The 27,161-nt window shown below is 42.0% G+C and overlaps 1 protein-coding gene across 1 annotated transcript in view; it reads left to right on the forward strand.

Moving 5' to 3' along the window:
* The window catches only part of TCERG1L (transcription elongation regulator 1 like), a 273,068-nt gene that overhangs the window by 27,844 nt on the left and 218,063 nt on the right, over positions 1–27,161 (forward strand). The window contains exon 4 of the mRNA XM_061634363.1: positions 12,569–12,733. Coding sequence (XP_061490347.1) covers positions 12,569–12,733 — 165 coding nt within the window. The remainder of the gene's footprint in view (positions 1–12,568; positions 12,734–27,161) is intronic.

Genomic DNA, 27,161 nt, shown 5'->3' on the forward strand with positions numbered 1-27,161 from the left:
ATGAGAAGAAACCCATTTGTATTTAAGTTATTTTTATTCATAGTTTATTTTTTTTTCAATAATTTTTATTCAGATTTTCATAAAACATACAAGACAAAATCATAAAACATTCAAAGACAAAAAACAAAATCAAAAATAGTTAAACAAAAAGAAAAAAAGAAAAGAAGAAAAAAATAAAAATAAAAAATAAAGAATAAAATATTGACTTCCCATTTGTCAAAGATCAAATCAGTTATAAGTCTATAGTATATAGCAATCCTGTCTCTTAAGTCATATTATAAAATCACTTTCCTCCAGTAGTTATCTTACTTAATCATCAAATCTCATAAACATTACTTTATTCTTTCCACAAAAAGTCAAAGAGAGGTTTCAATTCTTTAAGAAATATATCTATCAATTTTTTTTTCCAGATAAGCATATCGATTAATCCATCTCATTACTAATTATGATAATCTTATTGTCATAACCATAGTCAAAATAAACATTTCAATTAATCCATCACATCAGAATCTGTTAGGTTCAGTAATTTCAGTAGCCATTGTTCTATTATCTCTATTAGTTCCATTTTCCATCTTCCATCTTCAGTAGTCTTGTTAAGTCCAGTAATTTCAATATCCAATCTTCCATTATCAGTATTCCATAATAATCTTGCTGTCAAAGCCATAGTCATATAATAAGAGTCTGATGGGAATTACCTCTATCCCAAATATTTTCTTGCCATCCATTCTGAATAAGTTGCTGAAATACTGCTGTAAAATCATATCTCTGTTCTTTTTTTCAAAATACACTGGGTCATCTCTTAAAAGTTTTTCCATTGTCACATGGCTGCAGTTAATTCCATAGATTTTCTCTATATTGGGCTCCATCACATCATTCCAGTCCAGAAGATAATCCATGCCATTGATAACTTTATCTCTAGAATCTTCATTAGTTTCTTCAGAGATAACATTGAGTTCCAAACAATAGATTTTATTTCTAAAGTCCATAGACTCCAAATCTTGTTCCTGTTCCACGTTTGTTCCAATCTCCGGGATCTCCTCTCTCACAGGGACCCCTATTCCAGTCTCCAGGGTCTCCTCTCTCACAGGGACCCCTATTCCAATCTCCGGGGTCTCCTCTCTCACAGGGACCCCTTCCAGGGTCACCTCTCTCACAGGGACCCTTATATCTTTAATCTCCTGCTTCATTTTACTCAATTCAATTTTCGTTATCTCAATCTCATTCATTATTCTCTGAAACATAGTTATTTCCAGATTCTCAGCCACTTTCTTAATTGCCATTTTAAAAGAAAAATATAGGAAAACCACTTCTTATTTCAGCAACAATTGGGTTAATACTCCAAACTTGGTGACATCACAGTATAAACAGAGCAGACAGCCTTATCTCTCCAATAGTTAAGTAAACAAAATGCAGTTCCCAGGATCGAAGCAATTAATGGCAATCGTCAAGAAACAGATTCGTCAAAATAAAATAGACCAAAAAGAGAGTAGTCTCAAAACAGTATAATATTTTTCAAAATAAAAATCTGGAATAGAAATCCCTCTTCTGTGTGTATCTTTAGAATGCAAATCCAGGACAGCTTTTTGCAACAAAAACAGAGATAAGCTATTAATTAGTGCGTAGCAGAGAGAAGTTACGGCTCCCCAGTGAGATGTCAAAAACCGATCAATCTGGCAAATCTCTTTTAAACAGCAACAATTTAAGTCAAGTAAAAGAAAAATATAGAAAATATATAGAAAATCGATCCAATTTTAATCCGAAAAGGGAAGGAAAACCCGTCTGTACTTTGTATCTCTAGGGCAGTGGTTCTCAAATGGTGCGCCGCGGCACACTGGTGCGCCGCAAGAGGTGACTAGGTGTGCCGTGAATATTATGAAAGTATATTTTAAAAATGAGAAGAAACCCATTTGTATTTAAGTTATTTTTATTCATAGTTTAAAATATATTACTATATTTTTAATTTTGTACACGAAGTGCACCAGAAATTTTTTATATGTTTTACAGTGTGCCACAAACCAAAAAAGTTTGAGAACCACTGCTCTAGGGGCTTGCAGACGCTTAGCTCCAATGCTTTTGTGAGTCCACGCCCACTCCCTCCTCCTCCCTTTGTTATATCATTTCCTGCTGGCTCCCGCTCTGCAAGCCTGCTGCAAACTGTGCTTTTTTTCTTTCCCCCTAACTTGTGCAACAAAGCATAACATTGTTCAAACAAATATTTGTATTACTGCTAGATTCTGAAAATACAAATAATCAGTTGCAAGTGAAGGGGCGAAATAAGACAAGGACACATCAGCTTGGGTTGAACAAGGGCCACTTTATTAAACTATACAAAAACACCTTTTAAAGTGACCTGCAGAGGGAAACCTAGGTGCGGAACTATCTATAAGCAAGCATCTTGCCATACAGCTCACGGGCGACCAGCCCCTGCTTGGGACAAGGGCAAGCCCCATCTGCTTACTCCTTCAGCCAGCCACACCCAGTAGGTGAGTAGGGGGGCCTTCTCAGGTCACCACCCACCGGGGCCGCACAACCCTCGGGTGGATGAGTTAAGCATCCCCAAAGCAGCCCAAGATCTGAACAACTTTCGCCCAGTCTCAAATTTGCCATTCTTAGGCAAGGCGGTCGAGTGGGTGGTGGCAAAGCAGTTGCAAGCGCACTTGGAGGAAGCGGATTATCTGGATCCATTTCAATCGGGCTTCAGGCCTGGACATGGGGCTGAAACAGCCTTGGTCACCTTGGTAGACGATATGAGGAGGGCGTGGGATAGGGGCGAATGCACCTTCCTTGTCCTCCTTGATCTCTCAGCGGCTTTCGATACCGTTGACCACGTTATCCTCCTGGACCGCCTGAAGAAGTTAGGCATGGGGGGCACTGTATTGCAGTGGTTCCATTCCTTCCTCTCTGGTAGGTACCAAAGAGTGGCATTGGAGGATGAGGTCTCGGATCCTTGGCCTCTCACTTGTGGGGTGCCACAGGGTTCCATCCTCTCCCCAATGCTGTTCAACATCTATATAAAGCCGCTGGGGGCAATCATCAGGAGATTTGGGCTGCAATGTCATCAGTATGAGGACGACACGCAGCTCTATCTCTCATTTAAATCTTCACCAAGGTTGGCTGTAGAAACCCTGTCCAAGTGCCTGGAGTCGGTGAGTGGCTGGATGGGAAGGAATAAGCTGAAGCTGAACCCTGACAAAACCAAGGTACTGTTTGCGGGAGACAAGGGAAGGCTGGGGGATGTGGACCTGGTGCTCAATGTGGTACAATTGCCCCTGAAAGACCAGGTCCGCAGCCTGGGGGTCATTCTTGACTCCCACCTGACCATGGAGGCTCAAGTCTCGGCTGTGAGCCGGGTGGCGCTGTATCAACTCCATCTGATACGGAGGCTGCACCCCTACCTTCCCAACCATCTGCTCCCACCGGTACTACATGCCCTGGTCACCTCTCGCCTAGACTACTGTAATGCGCTCTACGTGGGGTTACCCTTGAAAATGGTCCGGAAGCTGCAACTGGTACAGAATGCGGCGGCTTGTCTGATTAAAGGCAGCTGCCGGCAAGATCACATCACTCCAGTGCTGAAGGAGTTGCACTGGCTACCAGTTGTTTACCGGGCCAAATTCAAGGTGTTGGTTTTGACCTTTAAAACCCTATGCGGTTTTAGCCCAGTCTATCTGAAGGAGCGCCTCCAGCATCGTCAGGGATGCCGCTCAACAAGATCAGCCTCAGAAGACCTTCTCTCGATCCCACCGGTTAAAACAGCTAGACTGGTGAGGACTAGAGAGAGGGCTTTTTCAATAGTGGCCCCCACTCTGTGGAACTCTCTCCCAAATGATCTCCGCCATGCCCCTTCTATGATGAGCTTCTGCCGGGCCTTGAAGACCTGGCTCTTCAGGCAGGCTTTTGGGGTGGGTTAGGTTTTTACTGTTATGGTTTTAAATTTTAATGTTTTAATGTATTGTTTTTTTATCTTGTACGTCGCCCAGAGTGGCTGGACAACCAGCCAAATGGGCGACTAATAAATTTAATAAATAAATAAATAAATAAATATCCTGCCCTCAAGCCGCAAAGCTCTGACAGACAGGCCTCTGGAACCGCCAATCACCTCCAAAGGTGCCTAAGGGGGCCACCAAGCTGTCCTTACCTATTTCCCTTTCCTCACCTTCCCGCCACAAAAAGGGAACAAATCTCTATTTAGTCCCCTTTTACCCACTGCCGAGAAGCACCTCTCACAGACACCTCTGCAGGTCTGCCAAAAAGACGTTAACTGCATCAGACAGGTGAACACCATCGGCCCTGTACAGTTCACCCATCCAATGCTGAATGCAGGGTGTGAAATAGCCAACCCCCCCTGCCCCAGAATAGCCAACCGAATTTGCCGGTTGACCTTCTTTCGCGCTTGGTCCATCCCTATTGGGCTCCAGACACCACGCCAAACCCTTCGCGGGAGTATGTCTTACCAAAGCAGATGTACCCAAGGCTGACATTGCCTTATTAACTGCATGCCATGCATGCCTGCCAAACTGAGGGCCATGCCCTTTCGTTGCAACTGAGGGCCATGCCCTTAAGTAACCGAGGCCATCGTTGCCTCCTGAACTGCATGTCCACACATGCCTGCCAAACTGAGGGCCATGCCCTTCCGTTGCCTCCTGAACTGCATGTCCGCACATGCCTGCCAAACTGAGGGCCATGCCCTTCTGTTGCCTCCTGAACTGCATGTCCGCACATGCCTGCCAAACTGAGGGTCATGCCCTTCCGTTGCCTCGCCAACTGCATGTCCGCACATGCCTGCCAAACTGAGGACCATGCCCTTAGGTAACCGAGGCCATCGTTGAGTCCCGAACTGCATGTCTGCACATGCCCGCCACCTGAGGGCCTTGCCTCAAATACTGAGGTCATTCCCAACTCGGGGAATGACCACCACATGCGGAGATGTCTGCACTGAACCAAGCTGGAACAAAGTGGGTAGGAGCCCGTCCCAAAGTATTCCTCGCCAGCCAAGCCACCACACTGCAGCCCATTGACTGAGGCCTAACTGTAAGCCCAGGATAGAGTGCCCAGCTGCTCCATCCCTGTCCAGCAACATTGCCAGTCCATCAATGTTATACAGATACAACTCCCTTCCATGGAGACATCTGATTGCTGGAGGGCCCGTCGAGACAAATCTCCCTTGGATCCGGCCACCACCTCACCTATCCTAAAAGCTCCAAAAACCAGCATAAGGGCTGCCGCCTGGAATAGTCTGGCTTCATAGCTTGAGGAGCATACTGTTTTTCACTGGCCCACCATACTCAATAAAATGTCCCGTGAGAAAGGGCAACGGGGATCGAGGGTGGCAGGGTGTTCTCTAGCCCACCCAGCTAACATATGGTGGACTCTGAAGTCCCTGGAATAAGTGGGAAAATCATCAGCCTTTACCTCGAAGTGCTTGGACTGAGAGGCCCAGTCTCCAGTCATTCACTAGGCAATCCCAGCAGGTGACTCACTGAATAGGCCACTCTGGTGCATAGCCCTTGCCGACCCAGAAGTCCTGGGAAAAACCCCTCCTGCATTCTGATAGTTGTTGAGCATGCTGGGGCGACAGACCGGCTTATGGCCATCTTTGACTCTGCTCCCCAATCTCCCAATGTGCAGTTGCACAGCACAGCTGAACCGCTCCACCTGAGTCTACCTTACCATGCCCCAAAAGAAAACATTAAAATCTGGGCACTAAAGAACAAAGGAACATACAAGGGCCATAACCCTACCTAAAATGGACAGTTCCCAAGCCTCACTGCCTATAAGTCCAAGCCTGCAGGCAGCACAAAAACCCCGATGCATCCACGGACTTCCAGTTCTACCTCCCAGCCCTACCTAGAGATGCTATGGACCTTAAGCCTGCAGTTCAGAGGCTCTAGCCCTGAGCTATGTCACATAATTCTACAGCAAGTTAGTTAGTTCTTCCCCAGGAGTGTGGGAAAACTAGACCAAATGATTTGGGCAAGAATATAAAATGTAACCTGCAGTTTGGCTCTAATTTCTTGATCAATATTTGATCACAACAAGCATTAAATTATTATACAGCCACAAACCTGAACCTCCGGAAAAGACCTCTAATACCTGGAGGGCAGACAAGAAACACTTTCTTGGCCTAACTGTCATGAAACCCTTACTGACTGACCACATGAGTATGATTGGTGGTGAATTAGGTGGTATGCCCAGGAAGTTTAACACCGGGCAGGATGGTCCATTGACACAGCCATTAAGATGAACCAGTTACATAGCCATTCCATAATCTGTGACATCAGGTGTTAACATGCATCCAAATTTTTTTTTTTTACCCTCTCATCCCGACAGCCCCTTCAAGGAAGGAGCTGAAGCGCTCCATGCGAGAATAGAGCAGCCTATATGAAATGCTCTACCTCATAGAATTGACTGAAAAGGCAAAAACCCAGCAGCTATAAATCCCCTTGTATCCCCTCAGTAGATGAAAAAACAGATTAGATGTCATACTTTCCCATAGGCAGTGCATTAACTAACTGGTAGGAAGCCATTACTGATTGCCATTGCGTCTATGGCCAAGACAAATTTAAGAGTGCAGTCCCTTAAGGCAAGCCCTGAGACTACAATATGGGATCCAGAAACTGAAAGAAAACCCCATAACAAAACAAACCTCCCCAGGAACTGGGCAGTCTGCAAGCAAGGTCCCAGTACCTCGAGCTTAACAGGGGAGGAACGCTTTCCTTGAGCAGCTACTGCTGGGTGCTTCTCCTCACTGCTGTGAGGGCCACTGGCCTCATATTTCCCTGTTTCACATAAAGAAAGGAAATAATTTATGAGTAAGCACACTTTCCCAGCCACCATTTTAGTGCAGCTAACCCAGTTCCCCAAAGCACAGATACTGGAGATATGGCGCTGCCACCCATATTTGGCCGACTGCAGCGGCCTCCCCCTTGTAGGCTTCCAAACACCTATCATAATAGATGTCCAAAATGCAAAATTAACATCCTATATCCCTTTCTAGTAAATGATATCATAAATCCAAGAGCAGCAGATGCCGAGGATGTGTTGCTGTCACCAATATGTGGCTGCACTATAGCAGGTTTTCCAACACATATCTAAATAGATGAGCCAATGCAACAGTTGCACGCTATATGTAATTCTAGGTAATGATATCAGAAGTCCTAACTAAAATGTAATTTCAGGTACTGATGTTTCGTTGTTGGTGCCACAATCCTCATTAAAGGGGGGAAGAGTCTGCCTGGACCTTAAAAGGCAGCCCTATGTCAATAAGAGTCTAAGATCCTGTAATATGAGGGATCTCTATTAGGCAAATCGGGCTTTCCTCTTTATTCCTATTCCCCAATCAATATGATTACCATCTGCTAAACTTTCCATTCCTAACTAAATTCAGGTAAATGCCTCTTCTGTCTCAGAGTGAACAAATAGCCTGAAATTAACACTTGGAATGCAAAAGGACCGCTCACTTAAGATACAGCGATTTAGACATTTTCTAGCAAACTGTTATCTCCGCCCTTATTATCATATAACTATGAAAGGCCCAAAGGCTAAAAAGGCTCACTAGGGCCCACCAATATACTAGTATGTAGTATAATAATCATATAATTAAGTACTTCAAACCTCATACATGCCCGGGCCTAGCAAGAAGTTGTACCTATGCCTGGGCCTAGCAAGAAGTCATAAGCCTCACAAAAGGGCTCTGCCATCACATCATGCATCCACCCTGTAATAATATAATAAAGAACCAACCTGTGTATATCATCAGGGGGGGCTAAGCTGAACCTGTTGGGGGGAGAGTGCTCAGAGGGAACTTAAACTAGAAGGATTAGATACAATTTCTTTTGTTCATCCCTTTTATTCTGATTTATTTTTAATTTCCCTTTATGTGCATGAGTCTATCTTTAACCAGTGTATTAGCATGACTATATTTAATTTTGTTTGTATATCCAGTATAGTCTCATTTATTTTTAAACTTCCTGTGTCTTTCTTTTAACCAGCAGCAGCACTAACGTCACGCTGCTCAATAAAAAGCCTCAATCAACCCCTCCACAACTGCTAGGTGGGGGGGTATCGGACGTGCCACTGCTAGGCCCCACTACGAGGCCCACTGGTCAGGCCCCTTTACGAGGCCTGCCCCAGTCGTAGCCACGCCGCAACGCTACCACCCACAGCTGTTGGGGCTCCCAACACCCCCTCTGGGGGTAACCAATTAGGCCTAATAGGCCCAACCAACACCGACTGTCCTGCAGCTTTCTCTGCTATGTCCCTCATCGTCCTCTTGTCGCTCGTTGAAATAGGAGGTAGGAGGGGTGGCCTGGCCTTAAATAGGCCCATGGCCCCTCCCATCCCTGCCACACCACGCACACATAACGCTGCGACACATGACGTTGCCCTTAACGAAGATGGCCGCGGCAGCATCGCTCCCTCCTCGCAACTATGCCCCGCTTATCCATGCTGCGCAGGTAAGTGGGGCTTCATACTTGAGGATTTTTTCTTTTTTTAATGAAAATCACTCTGGAACAAACTGAGCATGCTAGGTTGCCAAGGTAACCAGAGGAAATGATAGTTTGACAGGAGGGCGTGGTCATTATGAAGCTGCGTGATTGACTCTTTCCCTTCAGTATGAATGGAAAACAGCGATTGGAAGGTAGAAAGTATGTTCTTTAAATGCCCATCATGATGGAAAAAGCTTTGTCTTTAAGATGGTGTTCAGCTCCCATGTGAATGAGCCCTAACTCTATTAGATATCTACCTTTATGCTTCTCTTCACTTAGACATGCTTCCTCCTCTCTCCCAAGGCTTTTGATTCACAAACTCAGTAGATTATGTCTTTGATTTCCAACACCAGCTATATTTCACTGAAACATAGAAAGCTGCCTTAGACCAAGTTACACATTAGGTCACTTAGTTCATGATTGTCAATTGGAATTTTTCTGAGCCTTATCTGAAGATGATAGGGATTTAATTTGTGATCTTTTGCGAACAAATTATGTGCTCAATCAGTGAGCTACAGCCTTTTGCAGATCTATTGTGATGTATGCGTGTTATGTGTGTGTGTGTGTGTAGGGTGTATACAGCATATGGATACACACACTAGGGATGGATTGATCTTGCCAGTTCCATTTCTCTCAGTTTCTCATTTATCCCGTCTTAAGTTCAGTTCTCCACATTTCTGCATCAGTTTGTGATTTATTTTTTTAAAAAGTCCTCATGAAAATGTACCGATATTTTAGCCAGTATTTTTCAAATATACACATTTTTGTAAGCAATCTCCCTTAATATAATGCATTTGTATGTGTTATTTTTTTACAAATGCATGCATTTTTATGCACACCTTTCCCTAATATACATTTTTAGCACATTACTTCAAAGGACACCAACCTTTTTGGACCATTTTGTGCACTTTTTGAATTTTGAGAAATTGCTGTGGGTGTCAGTCACAAAATGGCTGCCATGAGGGGCATGGAATAACCCAAAATTAGAGAAAGTATAGTCACTGCTGCTTCTCTCTACCTTCCCCCCTGCCAAGGCAACCTCATGCTGAGCACCTTGGACAGCTCCTTGAAAGTTTGAACTAAAACTGAGAGCGGGTTCACTGCCCCACTGACATTGGAGCCATGAGCCTCCACTGATTTCATGAGTCAAACCACAAATCACCAGACACACATTATCCAAACAGATAAGGAATGTTGTTATTAGGGATGGGGAGAATTTGGTTCCGTTTGGATTTTAATGCAAACCTACCTAACTTGCACTTGCCGAAAGAATATGTGAACTGAAACATAGCAATCCTTCAAAATTTGCACTTCTCCAGATTTTATGCTGCCATTCTCCAGTAAATTAATGTGTACAAATATGCACATATTTGGGGAAAGTGTGTGTAAAAATGCATATGTCAAAATAACCTCTTGAAATGCATTTTGTTAGGGGAAATTGCTTGAAAAAATGTGTATATTGGAAGAAATGTATGTTAAAATGCTGGTGGGTTTTTATGAGGATTTTTTTTTAAAAAAAATGAAGAAATGTAGAGAACTGAACTTAAGATTGGAAAAATGAGAAACAGAGAAACCAAAATTGTCAGTTTTGTCTGTTCTTAAAGCTACTATAGGCCTGAGTTGAGCTGAAGTGCTTAGATTTAAGATTGTCTTGATTAGAGCAATGCAAATTTTTACAAAGCTGCCTTTGACACAATAGACTTGAGTGGATCCAGGCCTGTAGCTGGGGGGGGGAATGGGGCACTTTTTACCTATTACTGGGAATTTTAAAATAAAATTTAGATCTTTTTATGGCGTCTAGGCCAGTTCAGTATTAAACCTTTAACCTCCTTGAGCAAATGGACCATATATTCCTAGTGATCTTGTAGGTAATGACATCACACAGAACAGAATCCATGAGTCCAAGGAAACTTTTCACATGTATTTGTTGCTAGGAAATGCCTCGGAGTCATGATTTGGATCAAACAAAGCTCTTTGCAGAATTACTATGTGCCTCTTATTGTCTGAAGGATTTCTACCTGAATTGAAAACATTTACTAAATGATGTAATAAGATAATGATTGCTTAATTTTTGGATGCACAGCTCAGTGTAGCAAGGGTAACACCTGGTGTTTGTCAAATTAAGTTTTTTTTCCATTAGCCATTTTCTTGTTTATTTAGCATATTTAGCCATGATTAAGCACCAAAGGTCTCCTCCCCTAAACCTGTTTTGTAGAAGTAAAAGTTATGAAGGAAAAGGTTCATTCTTCATTTCTACAGTACTTCTCCCCTTAGAGGAATCAACTTGCGGGTCACTTCTGTTCTTCAAAGCTAGAAACTCTGTGATAATGCACTGTTTTATTTCATTTGAGGAGGAAATGCAAGGACTATTTCACACATACACAGAAGCAGACACATTATTAGAAGGAGACCCATGAGGTCTGAGCCTCAGGTCATTTGCAGCAGGCCTCAAATCTCCTCCCCCTTACCCCCTTTTTAAAAGACGGTAGATGACTGCTTAGCAGTGTGCCCAAGCAAATGAAAAGCATACCTGAGCACACTGCAAAGCAGCCACCTACCATCTTAATTTCAGAGAATAATGTATAGCATATACAAATTTGTATCAAGATCTGCATCCTTTAAGTACCTAGCAACAACCCCTGCACAGGCAAGCTTTGGTTTTCCACTGAGTATATATTCAAGAGGAGTTACAGTCAATCACAGCTTCTTGGCAAGATTATTATATGTATTCGAAAATGCATTCGATCACATTGACAGTTTATATTTTTAGGTGTACACCTAAACATATAATGTACAACAAATTCACTGTTTTCAGTTGTTCAGTTGTTCTGTTGAATTGTGAATTACACTGTTGATTATTTTTGTTGTTGTGCCTGAATTATTTTTTTATTACTATCTTTAATTGCAACCTGCCTTAAAGCCTTTGGATAAGCAAGATATTAATAGATTTAAACAAACAAATATGTAGGAATTAACATACATAGAAGTTGTATGCATCTACATACAGAGGAAATGCCTTTCCCAATTACTTGGACAAATCACAGTGAAGTGGTCTTAGTTTTGTTCCTAAAATTTATGGCTTTTTGTGTTGCATCAAATGGCATATTGTACTAGTCTTCCCAGCTCTACAATGACTGCGATTACTCATTATATTCAGTATTTCCTTATTTCATTTTATCCCTAAAACAATCTGAGGAAGACTGGTTTGAGAGGCTCACTGCTCACTAATTCTTAAAGTGGTAACAATGTCTTGAGTGAATAATAAGTCATAGCCTAGCTGCCTTTCCCAGTGTGCCTCCAGATGTTGTTGGACCACAATTCCCATCTTTCCTGACCATTGGCAATGCTAGCTGAGGCTGATGGGAGTTGTGGTCCAACAACATTTGGAGGCTCACTGGTTGGGAAAGGCTGGCCTAGCACCTCATCCCCACTAGTGATTCATCTTTCTTATTTGTATGTTTAATTAATTAATAAATTAATAATTAACTAATTAACATCTTGCCCTTTCTCCCAGTATGAGCCCAGGGCGGCAAACAAAAACACTAAAAACACTCATTATGATGTTGTCGACTGTAAAACTTTGAAGTCTTTAAAATATATTAAAACAAATAATCTTTAAAAGCATCTTTTTAAAAAAGCCTTTAAAACATATTAAAAAGCAATTCCAATACAGATGCAGACTGGGATAAGGTCTCTACTTAAAAGTCTTGTTGAAAGAGGAAGGTCTTCAGTAGGGGCCAAAAAGATAACAGAGATGGCACCTGTCTAACATTTAAGGGGAGGGAATTCCAAAGGGAAGGTGCCACTACACTAAAGGTCCGCTTCCTATCTGTCAATGGTTCTTGGTGGAGATGTAAAAAGTAACTACATATCATAGTTAGGTCATTATTGTGTTCCATGGGCCACAAAAAAATGTTGCATCTTAACCCTGCCAATGAGATGGACAGTAGAAATGTTTTGGTACAATCCTTTTTTCAACTCTTGTTGCAGAGTTAGGGAGAGGACTGTAATTTTAAATGAATGTCAGAAATTCCCAGTGGTCATTGAAAATAATGCAATCATACTTGATTCTGTCATAGGTGGCTGCCTTAAACAAGCTGGCAGTAACCAGGCCATTACATTTGCAGCAGCCATGGTGTCAGTAGATGCAGATGCCTCTCAGGGACCATCATCAAGTATCCAGCCATGCCATGTGCTGACTTTGTCACCAATTAAAATTCCAGTTTTGACATCACCTTTCCCAGGTAAGATCCCTTTTTGCTATTGATCATTTTTTTAAAAAAAACCCTGTGATTTCCAAATTGAGTGGACCAGGACAAACTAATGCATTTTGGAGCTCCTAACATGGGTTACCAAAGGGACAGTCAAGAACACTGGAGAGTTTCACTTCTTTAGGTCATGAGATGGAAATAAAAAGGATGAGTCCTGATCTAGTTTTCTCTGACTTAGCAGAAACCAAAATTGTTCTTGTGTCACCAGTTTACTTTCACCTTTTCATTTCTGCTATTCCTGATAATGCCCTGACTTCTTGAACTCATTTTGAACATCCCTTTTGACATATCCATTTATTTTCATCAGTTGCTTGAATTGTTTGACCCTTCAGTGATTCCTTGAAAGTTTGTGATGCTTTGATGTCATATGACATAACACTGTTACTGGCAGCACTGACGTACCAGTTTGATTTCTCAGAGTGCGCTGAAGCCCTGCATCATTATATCAGGTCAATCAATTTGCTGCATGATATCACATTACCTCATTATGAAAGTTCCAGCTATCAACCATGGAGGCAGAAGGAGCTGTGCAGAAAGGAGCGCCAAAACAGTTTTGAAAGGAGCACTGTTTGCAGGGCAGGGGGATAAATTGGGTAAATCATTTGATGAAAATGTCTGCAGCTGAAATACTCTGGAATTACAACACAGTCCCAATAAATATTTAGGGAACCAATGTTTAATTTGGTTTCATCCACAAAAGGAATAGAATGAATCCAGTGTCTTCAGGGATAACATGTGGAGCTTTCCCACCTTCAAAGGCTTTGTCTGCAATCTTATACTGCAGGTAAATCCCATTAAACTCAGTGGATCTTACTTCTCAGTAGACATGTATAGCATTGTTCCTTGCCTACAATATATGTAGAATATTTTCTGTTTTAGCCCCTCTCATCATACTCATTACTTCTTGGGATTCTAAGCGTTTTGCTCATCCAGATGGGCATTAAGACTTTGGGGGCAAGCTTTTATCCTCCAAGTATGATGCAGTCTTATTTGTTTTGTATTATTTTCTCTACTGCTAAGATAATTCTGCTTAATACAAAATATTTAGGTCTTTTATTATTTCTTTGGTTCTTTACTGTATATTTTAAAATAGTTCTCTGCTTTGAGAACTTAACTCGAAAAGCAAGTTATAAATACTTGCTTTTTTTAAAAAAAAGAAATGTCTACATAATGCTTGTTCACCTATTGAAATGAATGGAGTAGGTCTGAGTATTTTGGGAATCTGTGTGTGTGTAAGCAACTTTTTGTTTAATTATCGATATATATATGCCACATACATATATGCCAATCTACCATGCAGTGGGGGCAATCCTGGAATCTCTTACCATGTGTGATGATGATGGCCCAATCATATGTGCCATTTTCTTGCCAATGACACATATTCCTGACTATGGCTAGCACGGAGAGAGTGCATATGAATGAGACAATGAATGTGATAAGGTTCGCTCAAAAGTTGTGTGTGTTGTATGGAGTGAAGCCAATGGGTCAGAGGTAGAGCATCTGCTTTGCATGCAGCAGGTCCCAGGAGCAATCCCTGGCATCTCCAGGTAGGCACTCCCTGCCTGAAACCCTGGAGAGTTGCTGCCAGTCAGTGTTGATAGTACTGGGGTAGATGAACCAATGGTCTGAACTGGTATGTCAGCTTCCTGTGCATGCCACCCCTTTTTAGCAGCCTCTGTAAAATACCCTTGAACCGTTCAGTCAAAATTATTTTCTCTTCTCATAGAAATAAGTAATCAGAAGGACTTGCAACAATTAATACAAAATATTCTCATTAACATATACTAATTTGGCCTATCGCCCTCATTCTGTATTCCTAGTAAATATCTTCTGAGGACACTCCAAGAGCAAAGGAGCCATGGTTTAATTAGGATAGGAAAAACAACCACCCAAAATCTTATCATGATACCTGTCTATATCATCTGATCCAAGAGTTCATTCCAGTGAGAAGCAGTTGTTATATGAGATGCATTTTTAATTTACAGCTATTATAGCATGTACTCTATATGAACTATCTAAGGCTTGATAGAAGATTATCATAGCAAAGAGTTTTCCTATTTAGATAACAGTCTTGGCTTGGCTTTGCAATGATAAACATGTCAGGTTTCGACAGCAGTTGTTTTCCTTAGGAAAATGAGGCTGATAGGATATCAAATAGCATGTTAGGAGTGCCTGAGCAATAAACCCATTATCAATCATGCACAAGAAATTGCATTATTCATAGGATTCTCTCCTGTAGAATACACAATAAGACTTTGAAAAAAAGGAAAACTGAAAGTGGATACAACTTGAATTGTGGAAACACCTATGGCATCCAGCACCTTGTTTGCTCCTATGGTCTGGGACACACTGTATTCTTGGTAATCATCTGCATGAGATGAAAATATGTAATGTGTGGTGCATATGTGGGTTGGGACCAGCTCTCTTGACCGTCCGGTGCATGGTGGCCCTGTGAAAGCTTGTCCAGAGGCTAAATCTTGTACACACTAAGGACTAATGGTCTGGGCCACTGGTATCTTGGTGGCAGCTTGAAATGGCTGCACATGTGGATTCTCTGCCAGTGACCTGTTATCTAACTGACAGTGCTCAATTAGAAGACCAGATCACTTCAGCCCATATGAAGAAGGGCAGTCTTCCACTCATGTCACCATATCTCTCAGAATTTCAGGCTGTCCACACTTGTTCAATCCTGAAAAAGACACATTCCCCCCCCCAAAGTTTGTTTCTGCAATTCCTATTTGGTGTTGCAGAACGGAACATGGATTATGGGAAGCTTTCTTGTAGGTATGCCTTCTGTTGCTAATTAGGTTACAATGGCTTCATAGAGCAGGAAGGAAATGCTAATTACTTAAGCTTGTAAATAAATCTTCCACAGCAAAGCAAGCAGAGGATACAATGATAGCTGTCTAATTAAACAATCAACTGAAAAGAATGCTTCCAGGATCACAATGGCAGTAAATAATTATAATCTGAGGGTGAACACAGATTACTATTTACCAAGTGGTAAATTGCCATGGTATGCATTTAACTACTTGGTGAGATGGTCACTGTAACCTCCTTCCAGGTGACAAGGAGAATTTTAATATGTCTCTTGCACATTATCAGAAATTTTGGGAAGAATGAGAGCCAGATTTAACTCTCCAAATGGCAAGACTGTAGAGATGTATATGTCAGAAATGACCTATGTATGATATAGTTAGTGAGCTACTAATCCTGCAAGCATAGCATATTCCTTGGTGCAATCCACCATCACTGTAAAGCAGGATTTGCTGACACGGCGCCCTCCAGCTGTTGTTAGACTGCAGTTGCCATCATTTCTGACCACTGACTGTGCTGGCTGGGACTGAGAGGAATTTTGTACTGTAAAGTATGTGTGACTATCCATTCCAAGTGGATGGGGTTAATCATGTGCATCTTTCCCATCCATCCAACTTATCACTGGGAGAGGAGGGGGCAATCAAGTGGGCAAGACTTACGTAGTTATCCAACCCGTGTGGTGGTGTAGCATAGTCATCAACAGTCGGTGTGGTGCAGCAGAGCCTTCCTCTTCGCAAAGGGGTTTGTATGGCTTACCTGGATGGCAGTGGGGTGGGACAGGGCAGCAGTGAAGTTGGAGCTTCATGGATACACCAGTGGAGCCAATCTGGCGCTTTCGTCAGTGGATCTGTGCAGCCCTGACATCAATCCTGCCCCGCAACCCATCCAGGTAAACTGCAGTACTGGTTGCTACTGTGCATAACATCATGAGGGAGAGGCTGCGTACTACATTAAAATACTACTTGGTGGGTGATCATCTGCATTCACCAGATGTGTGTGTGTGTGTGTGTGTGTGTGTGTGTGTGTGTGTGTGTGTGTGTGTGAGAGAGAGAGAGAGAGAGAGAGAGAGCAGGTTGAAGTTGGGACTCCCCCCCCCGGAGCTCAAATGGATTAAACTGGAGAGAGAATGATAACATACACATACACAGCCCACCTGCTTCTATATACACACATGTGCATGCACACCCACACTCATATACATATATATATACACACACACATACACATACTCCCTGAAACATATGTCTAAGAAAGAAGTTACATCTTCAGAGGAAACACAGTTTTTAGTAAAATATGCCCAGTACCCACGGTCTTCTGTAAAACAGCTTAGTCATGATATTTGAACTGCACTGTTGACAAGACATTGAAGTTCCTTCCCCTGAAAGAGGGGAAAACGGTCAATTGTTCAAAAAGTACTACTCTCCTGTCAAGAACAAAATTGCATTTCTGTTTCTTTACAGAACTTAATGATTGGGAAACATCAAGGAAGCAAATAATCTAATACAGAGATAATCCCATGTGCAGAGTATATTTTACAGCCAGTCTGCCTTTCAGTTAAAAAGATCAGTATGTCGACATTTATAAAGCATGACTTATTGCCCTCAACTCCTACCAAAATAAATCATTGGAAGAAGAAAGGCATCTGCAAACCCCAGAGATGATTGTATTTTCATTATTCGATTTGCTGAATAATATGATAATGAGTTATTTTTTCATATTTGCCTTCCACAAAGTTTAGATAGGGCAATCTTGTCATAATGGAAACAAAACTGAAAAACGTAAGAACCTTTCATTTAACACTGTCACTATCCAGTCTTTGCATAAGTAGGTTAGATACGGAGAGAAGAGGGTTACCCCAATGCATTCAACAGTTAGTGTTTTGCTGTCCTGTGATGTCTTCTGTTTGATAGATATTTGCATATTTGTTGGAGGTTAATTGTAAAGCTCCATAGTGCAACAAGATGATGATGATGATTACAATCCAGTAATAGTTGTTGGCAACCAGATGTGTATTAATCGGTCCTGGATGTGAAATCTCATTCATTTCAAAAGGCATATAAAATCAGTTCAGCAGGGCTTGGATAAGTGTTGCAATGTCAGTTATATAGGTGCACATCTATATAATATGATATAGGTGTATCAGCAATTTGTACAAAAAGCTTTATGCCTGCATATGGATGCAGATTTTTCTTGCTCATTTGGAGCACCTAATAATAGTTAATAACAAAGTATAACAATGTAATATTTCAACAAACAACACTATAATATTTCAGACAACAACAACAACAGTAATGCTGTAATATTTCAACCACCACTATGATCACCAGTATAGTATTTCAACTTATTAGGAAGAATCCCTGCATTCAGGGCTCCAGACAACCTGAAATAGGAGGCCCGCAATGCTGTTCAGGTTGCTCAGGAGAGGAGGAATTTCAGGAGTGAGGAAGGGGGAAAGGATATATTTTTCTCTCCCTCACAGTTTTCTCTGCTATACCACCTAGCACTATAGAGCCACCAGCCCTAAATCAGAACATTGTATACCTATGTAAGCAGGGGACTCATAGTTCTGGAGAGTGGGAAAGTTGTTCCCTATCTTTTCCTCTATAAAATGTCTCTTCTTACTGTCTGGGATGGGGAGTTTATTTACCTCAAAGAATTCATCCCTCCAACCTTAATCTCTCCTTGAGCATGCTTATTATAAGCTGCCAAGGGTACATGCAGGATAATTTCCTCTCTTCCTCCACACTTCCATTTTATTTGGGGAGGGGCTTATTTTCAGCTGACACCCTAACATTCTGTGTCAACTGCTCTCAACCATACACAACCATAAGGTGGGGTGGGAGATGGTCTCTTTCAGTCAATGGCTATTAGCCATGGTGGCTGTGTTCTACTTCCACTCTTGGAGGCAGTTTGCCTCTGAATACCAGTTGGTGGGAATCACAAGTGGGGAGAGTGCTGTTGCACTCATGTCCTGCTTGCAAGTTTCTCATAGGCATCTGACTGGCCACTGTGCTGGACTAGACGGGCCATTGGCGTGACCTAGCAGTGCTCTTAAGTTGATTTCATTTATAAAGTCACACAATTTGCCTGACTTCTGGTTTCTTTTGGAGTTGGGCCAATATTTTTGGCTGAACTCTTTTTGGACAATCCTGGGACCGGGGTGCAGGTGAAATTAATTTGTTTCTCAAAATTGGGAAGGGAGAGAAGTAATTTCTTAAAATTTAAGGGAGTTGGACCTTGCTTTATGTACCTTGCTTTATAGATTAGGAGGGGATTGTCTATTTTTCTCTGTCTCAGGCATTCTCAATCTGTGGATATGGATCATTGTTGGTTTATGAGCTTCATTCATACAGCATTTTGCACAGCACGTCAGAATTGCTACAACAGGCAGAAAAATCATTAAGTGGTCCACCAAGACCATCAACAATTTTCAAGTGGTCCACAGGAAAAACAAAGTCTGGGAACAACTTGTTTATTTTACGCTTAAAGAAACCCCTCACTGCACACATATCATAGCTGATGAGACAACAGCCTCCTGAGTTCCAGCCGGGATTCCTCTTCCTGTACCAGAGCTGCATGGAAAACACACATTTGAGGTGAGGGAGAGGAAGCCCACCACTGCCCTGGTTCCCTTCCCGGTGCCTGCTTCCGCCCTGCCTCTGGTGGACTTGGGCGAGCAGCCCCCGAGGCCCCCGCCTGCCTTTCAGCTGGCCTGGACTAGCCACCCCACCGTCTCTTCCTCCTCCACTCCATCCCCCTCTCCTTTCACTCTGTCCGGCTTCAAGGTCTCCCCATCTGAGGGAGTCCCCATGCAGCTCCCCGCTGCAGCCCCCGCCTGCACCTCCACACCAAGAGGAGCCCTGCACCTCCACTGCACCTCCACTGTCCCTCCCCGCAGTGCCCCGCTGCCGCCTGAGAGACAGGAGCCCGGGAAGTCGGCCATTCAATGTTACTTGACGCCGCTGCCTGAGATTGGGCTGCAGGGAAGAACTAGGGTGGCGGCTGATGGAGACTGGTGGAAGCTAAGTTGAAGCTGCTTTAATTCTTTTTCTACTTTTGCAGTACTGAATGGATGTGTAATATGGCCTTCTATTATATGTTATACTATATTTATAGTGTGGTATTAATTCTTGTATTGTTGTAATATTTGCTATTTGTTTTTTTATTATTATGGTTGTATTATTTTGTTTGAAATTGTTTTGCAATTGTTTGCTCTTGTTATGTTATTTAAATTATTGTGTTTTTTCTTGTTGTAAGTCGCTTTGAGTTCTACTGTTGAAAAAAAGCAACTAACAAATGCCAGTAATAAATAAATAAATAAATTTGTAAAATAGACCTCCTCAAAACCTTAGCCATCTTGTCCTCATCTAAAAGGTAAGGTAAACCCAACTCCCTTCTTGAAATTTCTTGGAAATTTCTCCTGCTCCCTTAAAGCAATCAAGACACTTCCCCATTTTCACAGGGGATCAATGGGCCCACAACAAGGGATGGAAATTTCAGCCCACTACTAGTTTATTCAGACTCTCTCTCTCCTGCCCCCTAACACTGCTGTCAGTATTCTACATCACTCACAGGTTCTTGTCAAGAAGATTTGGGGATGAGTCCCCTGAATATGTAGCATCCACTCACTTCATTTTCAGTGTTCCCATTCCGCTTCCCTGGAGACATAAACTTCTGAATTTGCTATTTGAAGGAATAAGGGAGAACTGCATCAAAATGTTGCAATGAGTTCTGCAAAAAAGTGCTTCTGTCCAGAGTTCCAGGAAGCCAGCCCTCCTCCAGAAGGCTGCTTCTTTTGGAGGGGGTAGCTTTCTTATACTACTTTTTGTACTTCTTCAATACTTGGGTTTCCTTGAGAATGTTAATACCCCCCTCATTTTTCTTGGTGGACCCATTTTTGCTCCCATTTCTGTCGGCACATACTATCTGACTTCAATATTAGATGGAATAATACTTCTTATACCTTTTTATATATGATGCTGATAACAGCTAGACACTGGCAGACAGTCCAACACTTGTTTATTCAGAAGTACATTGTGCTGAGTTCAACTGAGCTTACTCCTAAGTAAGTGCATAGGATGGCACCCTCTGTAAGTTTACTAACTGCAACAACCAAGCAGTGGCAATTACTAGAACCTAGTAATCAACCGCACACAGTAATGTAGTGGCAAATTTAGAAGTGCAGGGTCCCTTCATGATAGTCACAGCCACACACCCTCCCTCTTTTTTTCTTTTGCTGATAGGTTGAGAATGACATCCTTGTTAGTGACTTCTCCCACTACAACAGATATCCCTAGGAACCAATCAGCATGACAGGGAAGTGTTAGCTTCTGGAAAGAGTCCTCTCAGTGGGTGACTCACCTCCCAACATCAGGAAAAGACAAGGAAGTTAGTTAGAAAACTCTTTTCAGTGGCTAACATGTTCCCCTTTCATGCTGATTGCCTCATAGGACACTGGAGACATTGGGACCCTGCTCCCAAAACAGTAAAGGGTCTAAGACCTCCTGAGACTCTGGATGACTACACCCCTGATCGCACATGCAAAATTCACTTGGTATTGACTGTTGAAGATTTGTCCTTTTCTCCTGTCTCTCCCAATATTCAGATGTAGAGCAAGATCATTACAAACCATGGTTTGCAAATTAGAAGGCCAGTTTTGGGGTCACATATGCCTTCCCCCTCAACATCTCAAGAGGGCAGCAGGGATTGTTTTTGAAGTGGAAAGCAACAATTAATTCTGAAGAGGGAGAGACAGAAAAGCGAAATCAGTTGAGAGGGAAGTTACACATCATTTTCAGGACTTTGTGTAATATTTGTGATTTGCAAATTGCTTTGTCTGCGAAACCCTTGGGCAGAATCTGTAGATGCTCCCAGGGTGATTAACGGAGATAATAAATAAAGCAAGCAGGAGGCGTGGGGTGGTGCAGCATGTGAATCGATACACAGACAGCTCATTGTAAGGCCTTTTTTGTCTAGCCAGAAAGATCTGATTCTCCATCACTTTGACAGCAATATAGCTCTAAAAATGAATATAGTTCATTTTTTAGTGCTGAAATCATAAGAAAAGTGTGTGTTTGCATGCATATTTGGTGATCATCATTAAAGTGTGCTCTTACTGATATTTTTAATGAATATTTATATCATTTTATGTAAACAGCTTGATTTTTTTATCAAGCAGTCTATAAATGTTTATAAATAAAATCAACAAAAATAAATATAAAGTATTGTGAAATGTGCTCCCCCCTTCCACATTTTTTCTCATTAAGTTAGACCCTTTTTGAAAATGTACAAAACTGTTTACAAGGGAGTGGATGCTGAGAAAGTGTCCCCCATTGCCAAATCCTGCTTGCAGGCTTCCCTTAGGCATCTGGTTGGTCACTGTGAGAACAGGTTGCTGGACAAGATGGGCCACTGGCTTGAGCCAGCAGGCTGCTCTTATGTTCTTATATAATCAACTGGTCTAATGCTACCTCGCCCTAATCCGGTTGAATGTTGTTGGTTAGTTGGAACCAAAGATGGATGGAGAAAGACATTTGTTTATGTGTTTAAATGCATATCACACTGAAAATAATGCATATCAGAGGGATGGTGACCATATCTGGATGTCATTTATTGGCATGGCATTACTTTCAGTGGGACATGCCTCCAGATGTATATGTGAATGTGAATCCTAACACACATTCTGCCCTATCTAGTCACACATGTTTGGATCATGGCAAAAGTCTTGCCACACAGTGCTAGATGACATTGAAACTACCAGCACAGCATAGCATTGTTGTAGCAGCCTGGGCATTCCAGCTTCCTCCCTCCAGCCCATTGCAACTGAGACAACAAGAGAGCTTTGTTTCCTTGCAGTGATGCCATTCATGTCGCCATATCTGACTGATTACATGACAACATACTTTTATAATGTTCCTTATGTGCAGGGCTGGCTCCAAGGTTGAGGGGGTCTTGGGCAAAGTGAGCTAAGGTGAGACCCTTTGCCCCTTTCTCTCCTGGTGGGCCCTGACAGACTTACCTAGCAGCTCTAGTGGGCAACAGCAACATCAGGTGACTGGGTAATGTCATTCAAATTTCGCACAATGTCTCTTTGGTGACGCTAAGTTGGGAGTACTGTGAGAAATTAAAATAGCAGCAAGACCCAGTTGCCTAGTGCTGCTTGGGCCAGGGGTAACCAATGTGCACCCTCCAGATGTTGCTGAACTACAACTCCCATATTGAAGATACCAGCCATCCACCTGCTCTGTCCTGTACATTTCAAGTAAGAGAAAAATCATGTTATATGTACTGTACTCACAAGATTATGCTATCCCATGATGGTCACCCTTATTGATCTCTCATCTTGCATTGTGCTTTAGCTGGTGATATTATTATGCACCACATGTTATTTATATTGTCATGGGTATTCCCATTTTAACTTAGAAGAATTAGTATTGCATATCTTTGTCACAATTCTCTCTCTCTCTCTCTCTCTCTCTCTCTGTGCTGTTCTTTAATTTTTTCTTATTCATTTGTTTACCTATCCATGAACCAGACAAAAATGATGGGATCTGCCAATGGAAGCAGGGTGTTTTTTTAAAGTGATGTGACTGTAGAATTACTAAAGGGGGCATGAAGCAACCCATCAATACTTCTGCTTATTATAAATACACTATCTTCTGAAAGAAAGAAAAAAGGATTTCTCTGCTTCTAATTGTCTGCACAAAACTTTCAGTGGCTTTAAAAGATAAATTTAAACTATAATCCTAACCCCACTTTACCTGGGAGGAAACCCCATTGTATTCAACAAGACTTACTTCTGAGTAGATAGATTGTGCTGTAAACTGAAATAAGGGTCTAAAATTCACAAACGTTAGGAGTAGCAGAAGACACCTGGAGTTAGAAATCCATTGTTATGCATTTTTCATTTTATTGCATCAAGCTGAAATTGGCCAAAGGATACCATTACCTTTTACAAAGAAGAATTATGGTATTTATTGTCATACACCCTCCTACAATTCAGCAGCTTCTGGAGTGAGAAAGGTAAAATACAACGTGGTTGTTATAGACTCTTGTATTGTAAATTAGCAGCCAGTACAAATATTAAAAAGGCACCATCTGCCATATAAACCATTTGCCACCTGTTCTCTTGCTTTCAGACTTATTTAATGGTTTAAATTTTATGTTGTAGCTTGCCACCAAACAGCTGGGAAGTGACTAAGTATTTTTCCTATCAGTAACTTAACAGCCAAACAACACTACATGTTAAAAATGCTCCTTAATGCCAGGGATGTTGCCACATGGACTTTTAGGCGCTTGTCAGCTTGCCTCATTAGCAAATTCTGCTGACAGTAAAACAGGATTTTAATAGCAACCATTATCCAAGTGTTATCGGTGGTTGTGTTCCGGGATAAATGTTCCTCCTCTGCAATAAACAAAGCCAAGAACCCTTTTCAAATTGGTCATAATACTTATGACCATCTCAATAAGTGGCAGATTCAAAATGGTGTCACTGTTTTTATTGCCAGTTTATAAGAAGTTGGAAATTCTGTTGCTTCACTTTGTCATGCTTGTGGAAGGAATCTTTGGTCAATGTATAGTTTATTTATGTTGACAATTCATATATTGCTTTAATTACAGTCATCTCTAAGCAGTGTGCACGAGACTCAACCCGATGACTAAAACGAGTTAAAACTATACAACTGGAATTCAGTTAAAAAGCCTGATGGAATAAAACAAAGCATTCAGTAAGTGCTGAAAGTTCAACGGGGAGAGTTCTATTGCTGGCCACCAGGGGAATTCAGCTGGGGCGGAGGAGCTGCATCCCCTGCATTGTAGAAATGTAGGCTTAAGGTCCATGGAACTACTAGATATGCTCAGAGATTTATTTATTTTTAACAGCAGAGCCCCACTCAGTATCACAATCTGCTTTTGAAACTCCCCTCAGTTTCAAAAGCAGTCTGCCATCCGACATGGAAGACTACTGTTCAAGAATTGACAATGGGTTGGTCATTTACAGTGCAATCCTTTGCTGCATCATCCTGTTCAGAATGAGAAGTAAGCCCTGCTGAATTCAATATCACTTTTAGGATTTAAAAAGTGCAAAGGGATTCATAATACAATATCCACCATAGGAAGCAATAAACCAACAATCTGCCCAATAAAAGCAATGTAACTGGCGTTATCCGCAAGAAAAGTGGTGTAAAACAGTGGGGTAGGAAGAGCTCATTATAACAGCCCCCAGAGCCAAGCCCCCAAGGAGAGTCAAAAAGTGCATGAGCTGACAAAGGGCGGTATAGCATGTTGGACTCTGGCTGAGGAGACCTGAATTCATATCCCTGATCAGCTACAAAGTTCACTGGGTGACTTTGGGCTAGTCACTGTCTGTCTGCAGCAAGCTGTCTCCAAGCTCCAAACTGGATATAAACTATATCGGAAGGACAGGGAAGGACATATTGGTGGCGGAGTCGCTCTATACGTGAAAGAAGGCATTGAATCCAGCAAGCTCGAAACCCCAAAAGAGGCAGACTCCTCCACAGAATCGTTGTGGGTGGTGATACCATGCCCCAGGAGGGACTTAATACTGGGAACGATCTATCGTCCCCCTGATCAAAATGCTCAGGGAGACCTGGAGATGAGATATGAAATTGAGGAAGCATCCAAACTAGGAAATGTGGTAGTAATGGGTGACTTCAACTACCCGGACATAGACTGGCTGCATATGTGTTCCAGTCATGACAAAGAAGCAAAGTTTCTAGATATTCTAAATGACTATTCCCTAGACCAGTTGGTCATGGAACCGACCAGAGGGACGGCAACCCTGGACTTAATCCTCAGTGGGGACCGGGACCTGGTGCAAGATGTAAGTGTTGTTGAACCGATTGGGAGCAGTGACCACAGTGCTATTAAATTAAACATACATGTAACTGGCCAATTGCCAAGAAAATCCAACACGGTCACATTTGACTTCAAAAGAGGAAACTTCACAAAAATGAGGGGATTGGTAAAAAGAAAGCTGAAAAACAAAGTCCAGAGGGTCACATCACTCGAAAATGCTTGGAAGTTGTTTAAAAACACTATATTAGAAGCTCAACTGGAGTGCATACCGCAGACCAGAAAAGGTACCGCCAGGGCCAAGAAGATGCCAGCATGGTTAACGAGCAAAGTCAAGGAAGCTCTTAGAGGCAAAAAGTCTTCCTTCAAAAAATGGAAGTCTTGTCCAAATGAAGAAAATAAAAAAGAACACAAACTCTGGCAAAAGAAATGCAAGAAGACAATAAGGGATGCTAAAAAAGAATTTGAGGAGCACATTGCTAAGAACATAAAAACCAACAACAAAAAATTCTATAAATACATTCAAAGCAGGAGACCATCTAGGGAGACAATTGGACCCTTGGATGATAAGGGAGTCAAAGGTGTACTAAAGAACGATAAGGAGATTGCAGAGAAGCTAAATGAATTCTTTGCATCTGTCTTCCCAGTGGAAGATATAGGGCAGATCCCTGAACCTGAACTAACATTTGCAGGAAGGGATTCTGAGGAACTGAGACAAATAGTGGTAACGAGAGAGGAAGTTCTAAGCTTAATGGACAATATAAAAACTGACAAATCACCGGGCCCGGATGGCATCCACCCGAGAGTTCTCAAAGAACTCAAATGTGAAATTGCTGATCTGCTAACTAAAATATGTAACTTGTCCCTTGGGTCCTCCTCCATGCCTGAGGACTGGAAAGTGGCAAATGTAACGCCAATCTTCAAAAAGGGATCCAGAGGGGATCCCGGAAATTACAGGCCAGTTAGCTTAACTTCTGTCCCTGGAAAACTGGTAGAAAGTATGATTAAAGCTAGATTAACTAAGCACATAGAAGAACACGCCTTGCTGAAGCAGAGCCAGCATGGCTTCTGCAAGGGAAAGTCCTGTCTCAGTAACCTATTAGAATTCTTTGAGAGTGTCAACAAGCATATAGATAGAGGTGATCCAGTGGACATAGTGTACTTAGACTTTCAAAAAGCGTTTGACAAGGTACCACACCAAAGGCTTCTGAGGAAGCTTAGTAGTCATGGAATAAGAGGAGAGGTCCTCTTGTGGATAAGGAATTGGTTAAGAAGCAGAAAGCAGAGAGTAGGAATCAACGGACAGTTCTCCCAATGGAGGGCTGTAGAAAGTGGAGTCCCTCAAGGATCGGTATTGGGACCTGTACTTTTCAACTTGTTCATTAATGACCTAGAATTAGGAGTGAGCAGTGAAGTGGCCAAGTTTGCTGATGACACTAAATTGTTCAGGGTTGTTAAAACAAAAAGGGATTGCGAAGAGCTCCAAAAAGACCTCTCCAAACTGAGTGAATGGGCAGAAAAATGGCAAATGCAATTCAATATAAACAAGTGTAAAATTATGCATATTGGAGCAAAAAAACTTAATTTCACATATACGCTCATGGGGTCTGAACTGGCGGTGACCGACCAGGAGAGAGACCTCGGGGTTGTAGTGGACAGCACGATGAAAATGTCGACCCAGTGTGCGGCAGCTGTGAAAAAGGCAAATTCCATGCTAGCGATAATTAGGAAAGGTATTGAAAATAAAACAGCCGATATCATCATGCCGTTG

The sequence above is a fragment of the Rhineura floridana genome, chromosome 7, assembly GCF_030035675.1.
Source record: "Rhineura floridana isolate rRhiFlo1 chromosome 7, rRhiFlo1.hap2, whole genome shotgun sequence".
Lineage (NCBI taxonomy): Eukaryota > Metazoa > Chordata > Lepidosauria > Squamata > Rhineuridae > Rhineura > Rhineura floridana.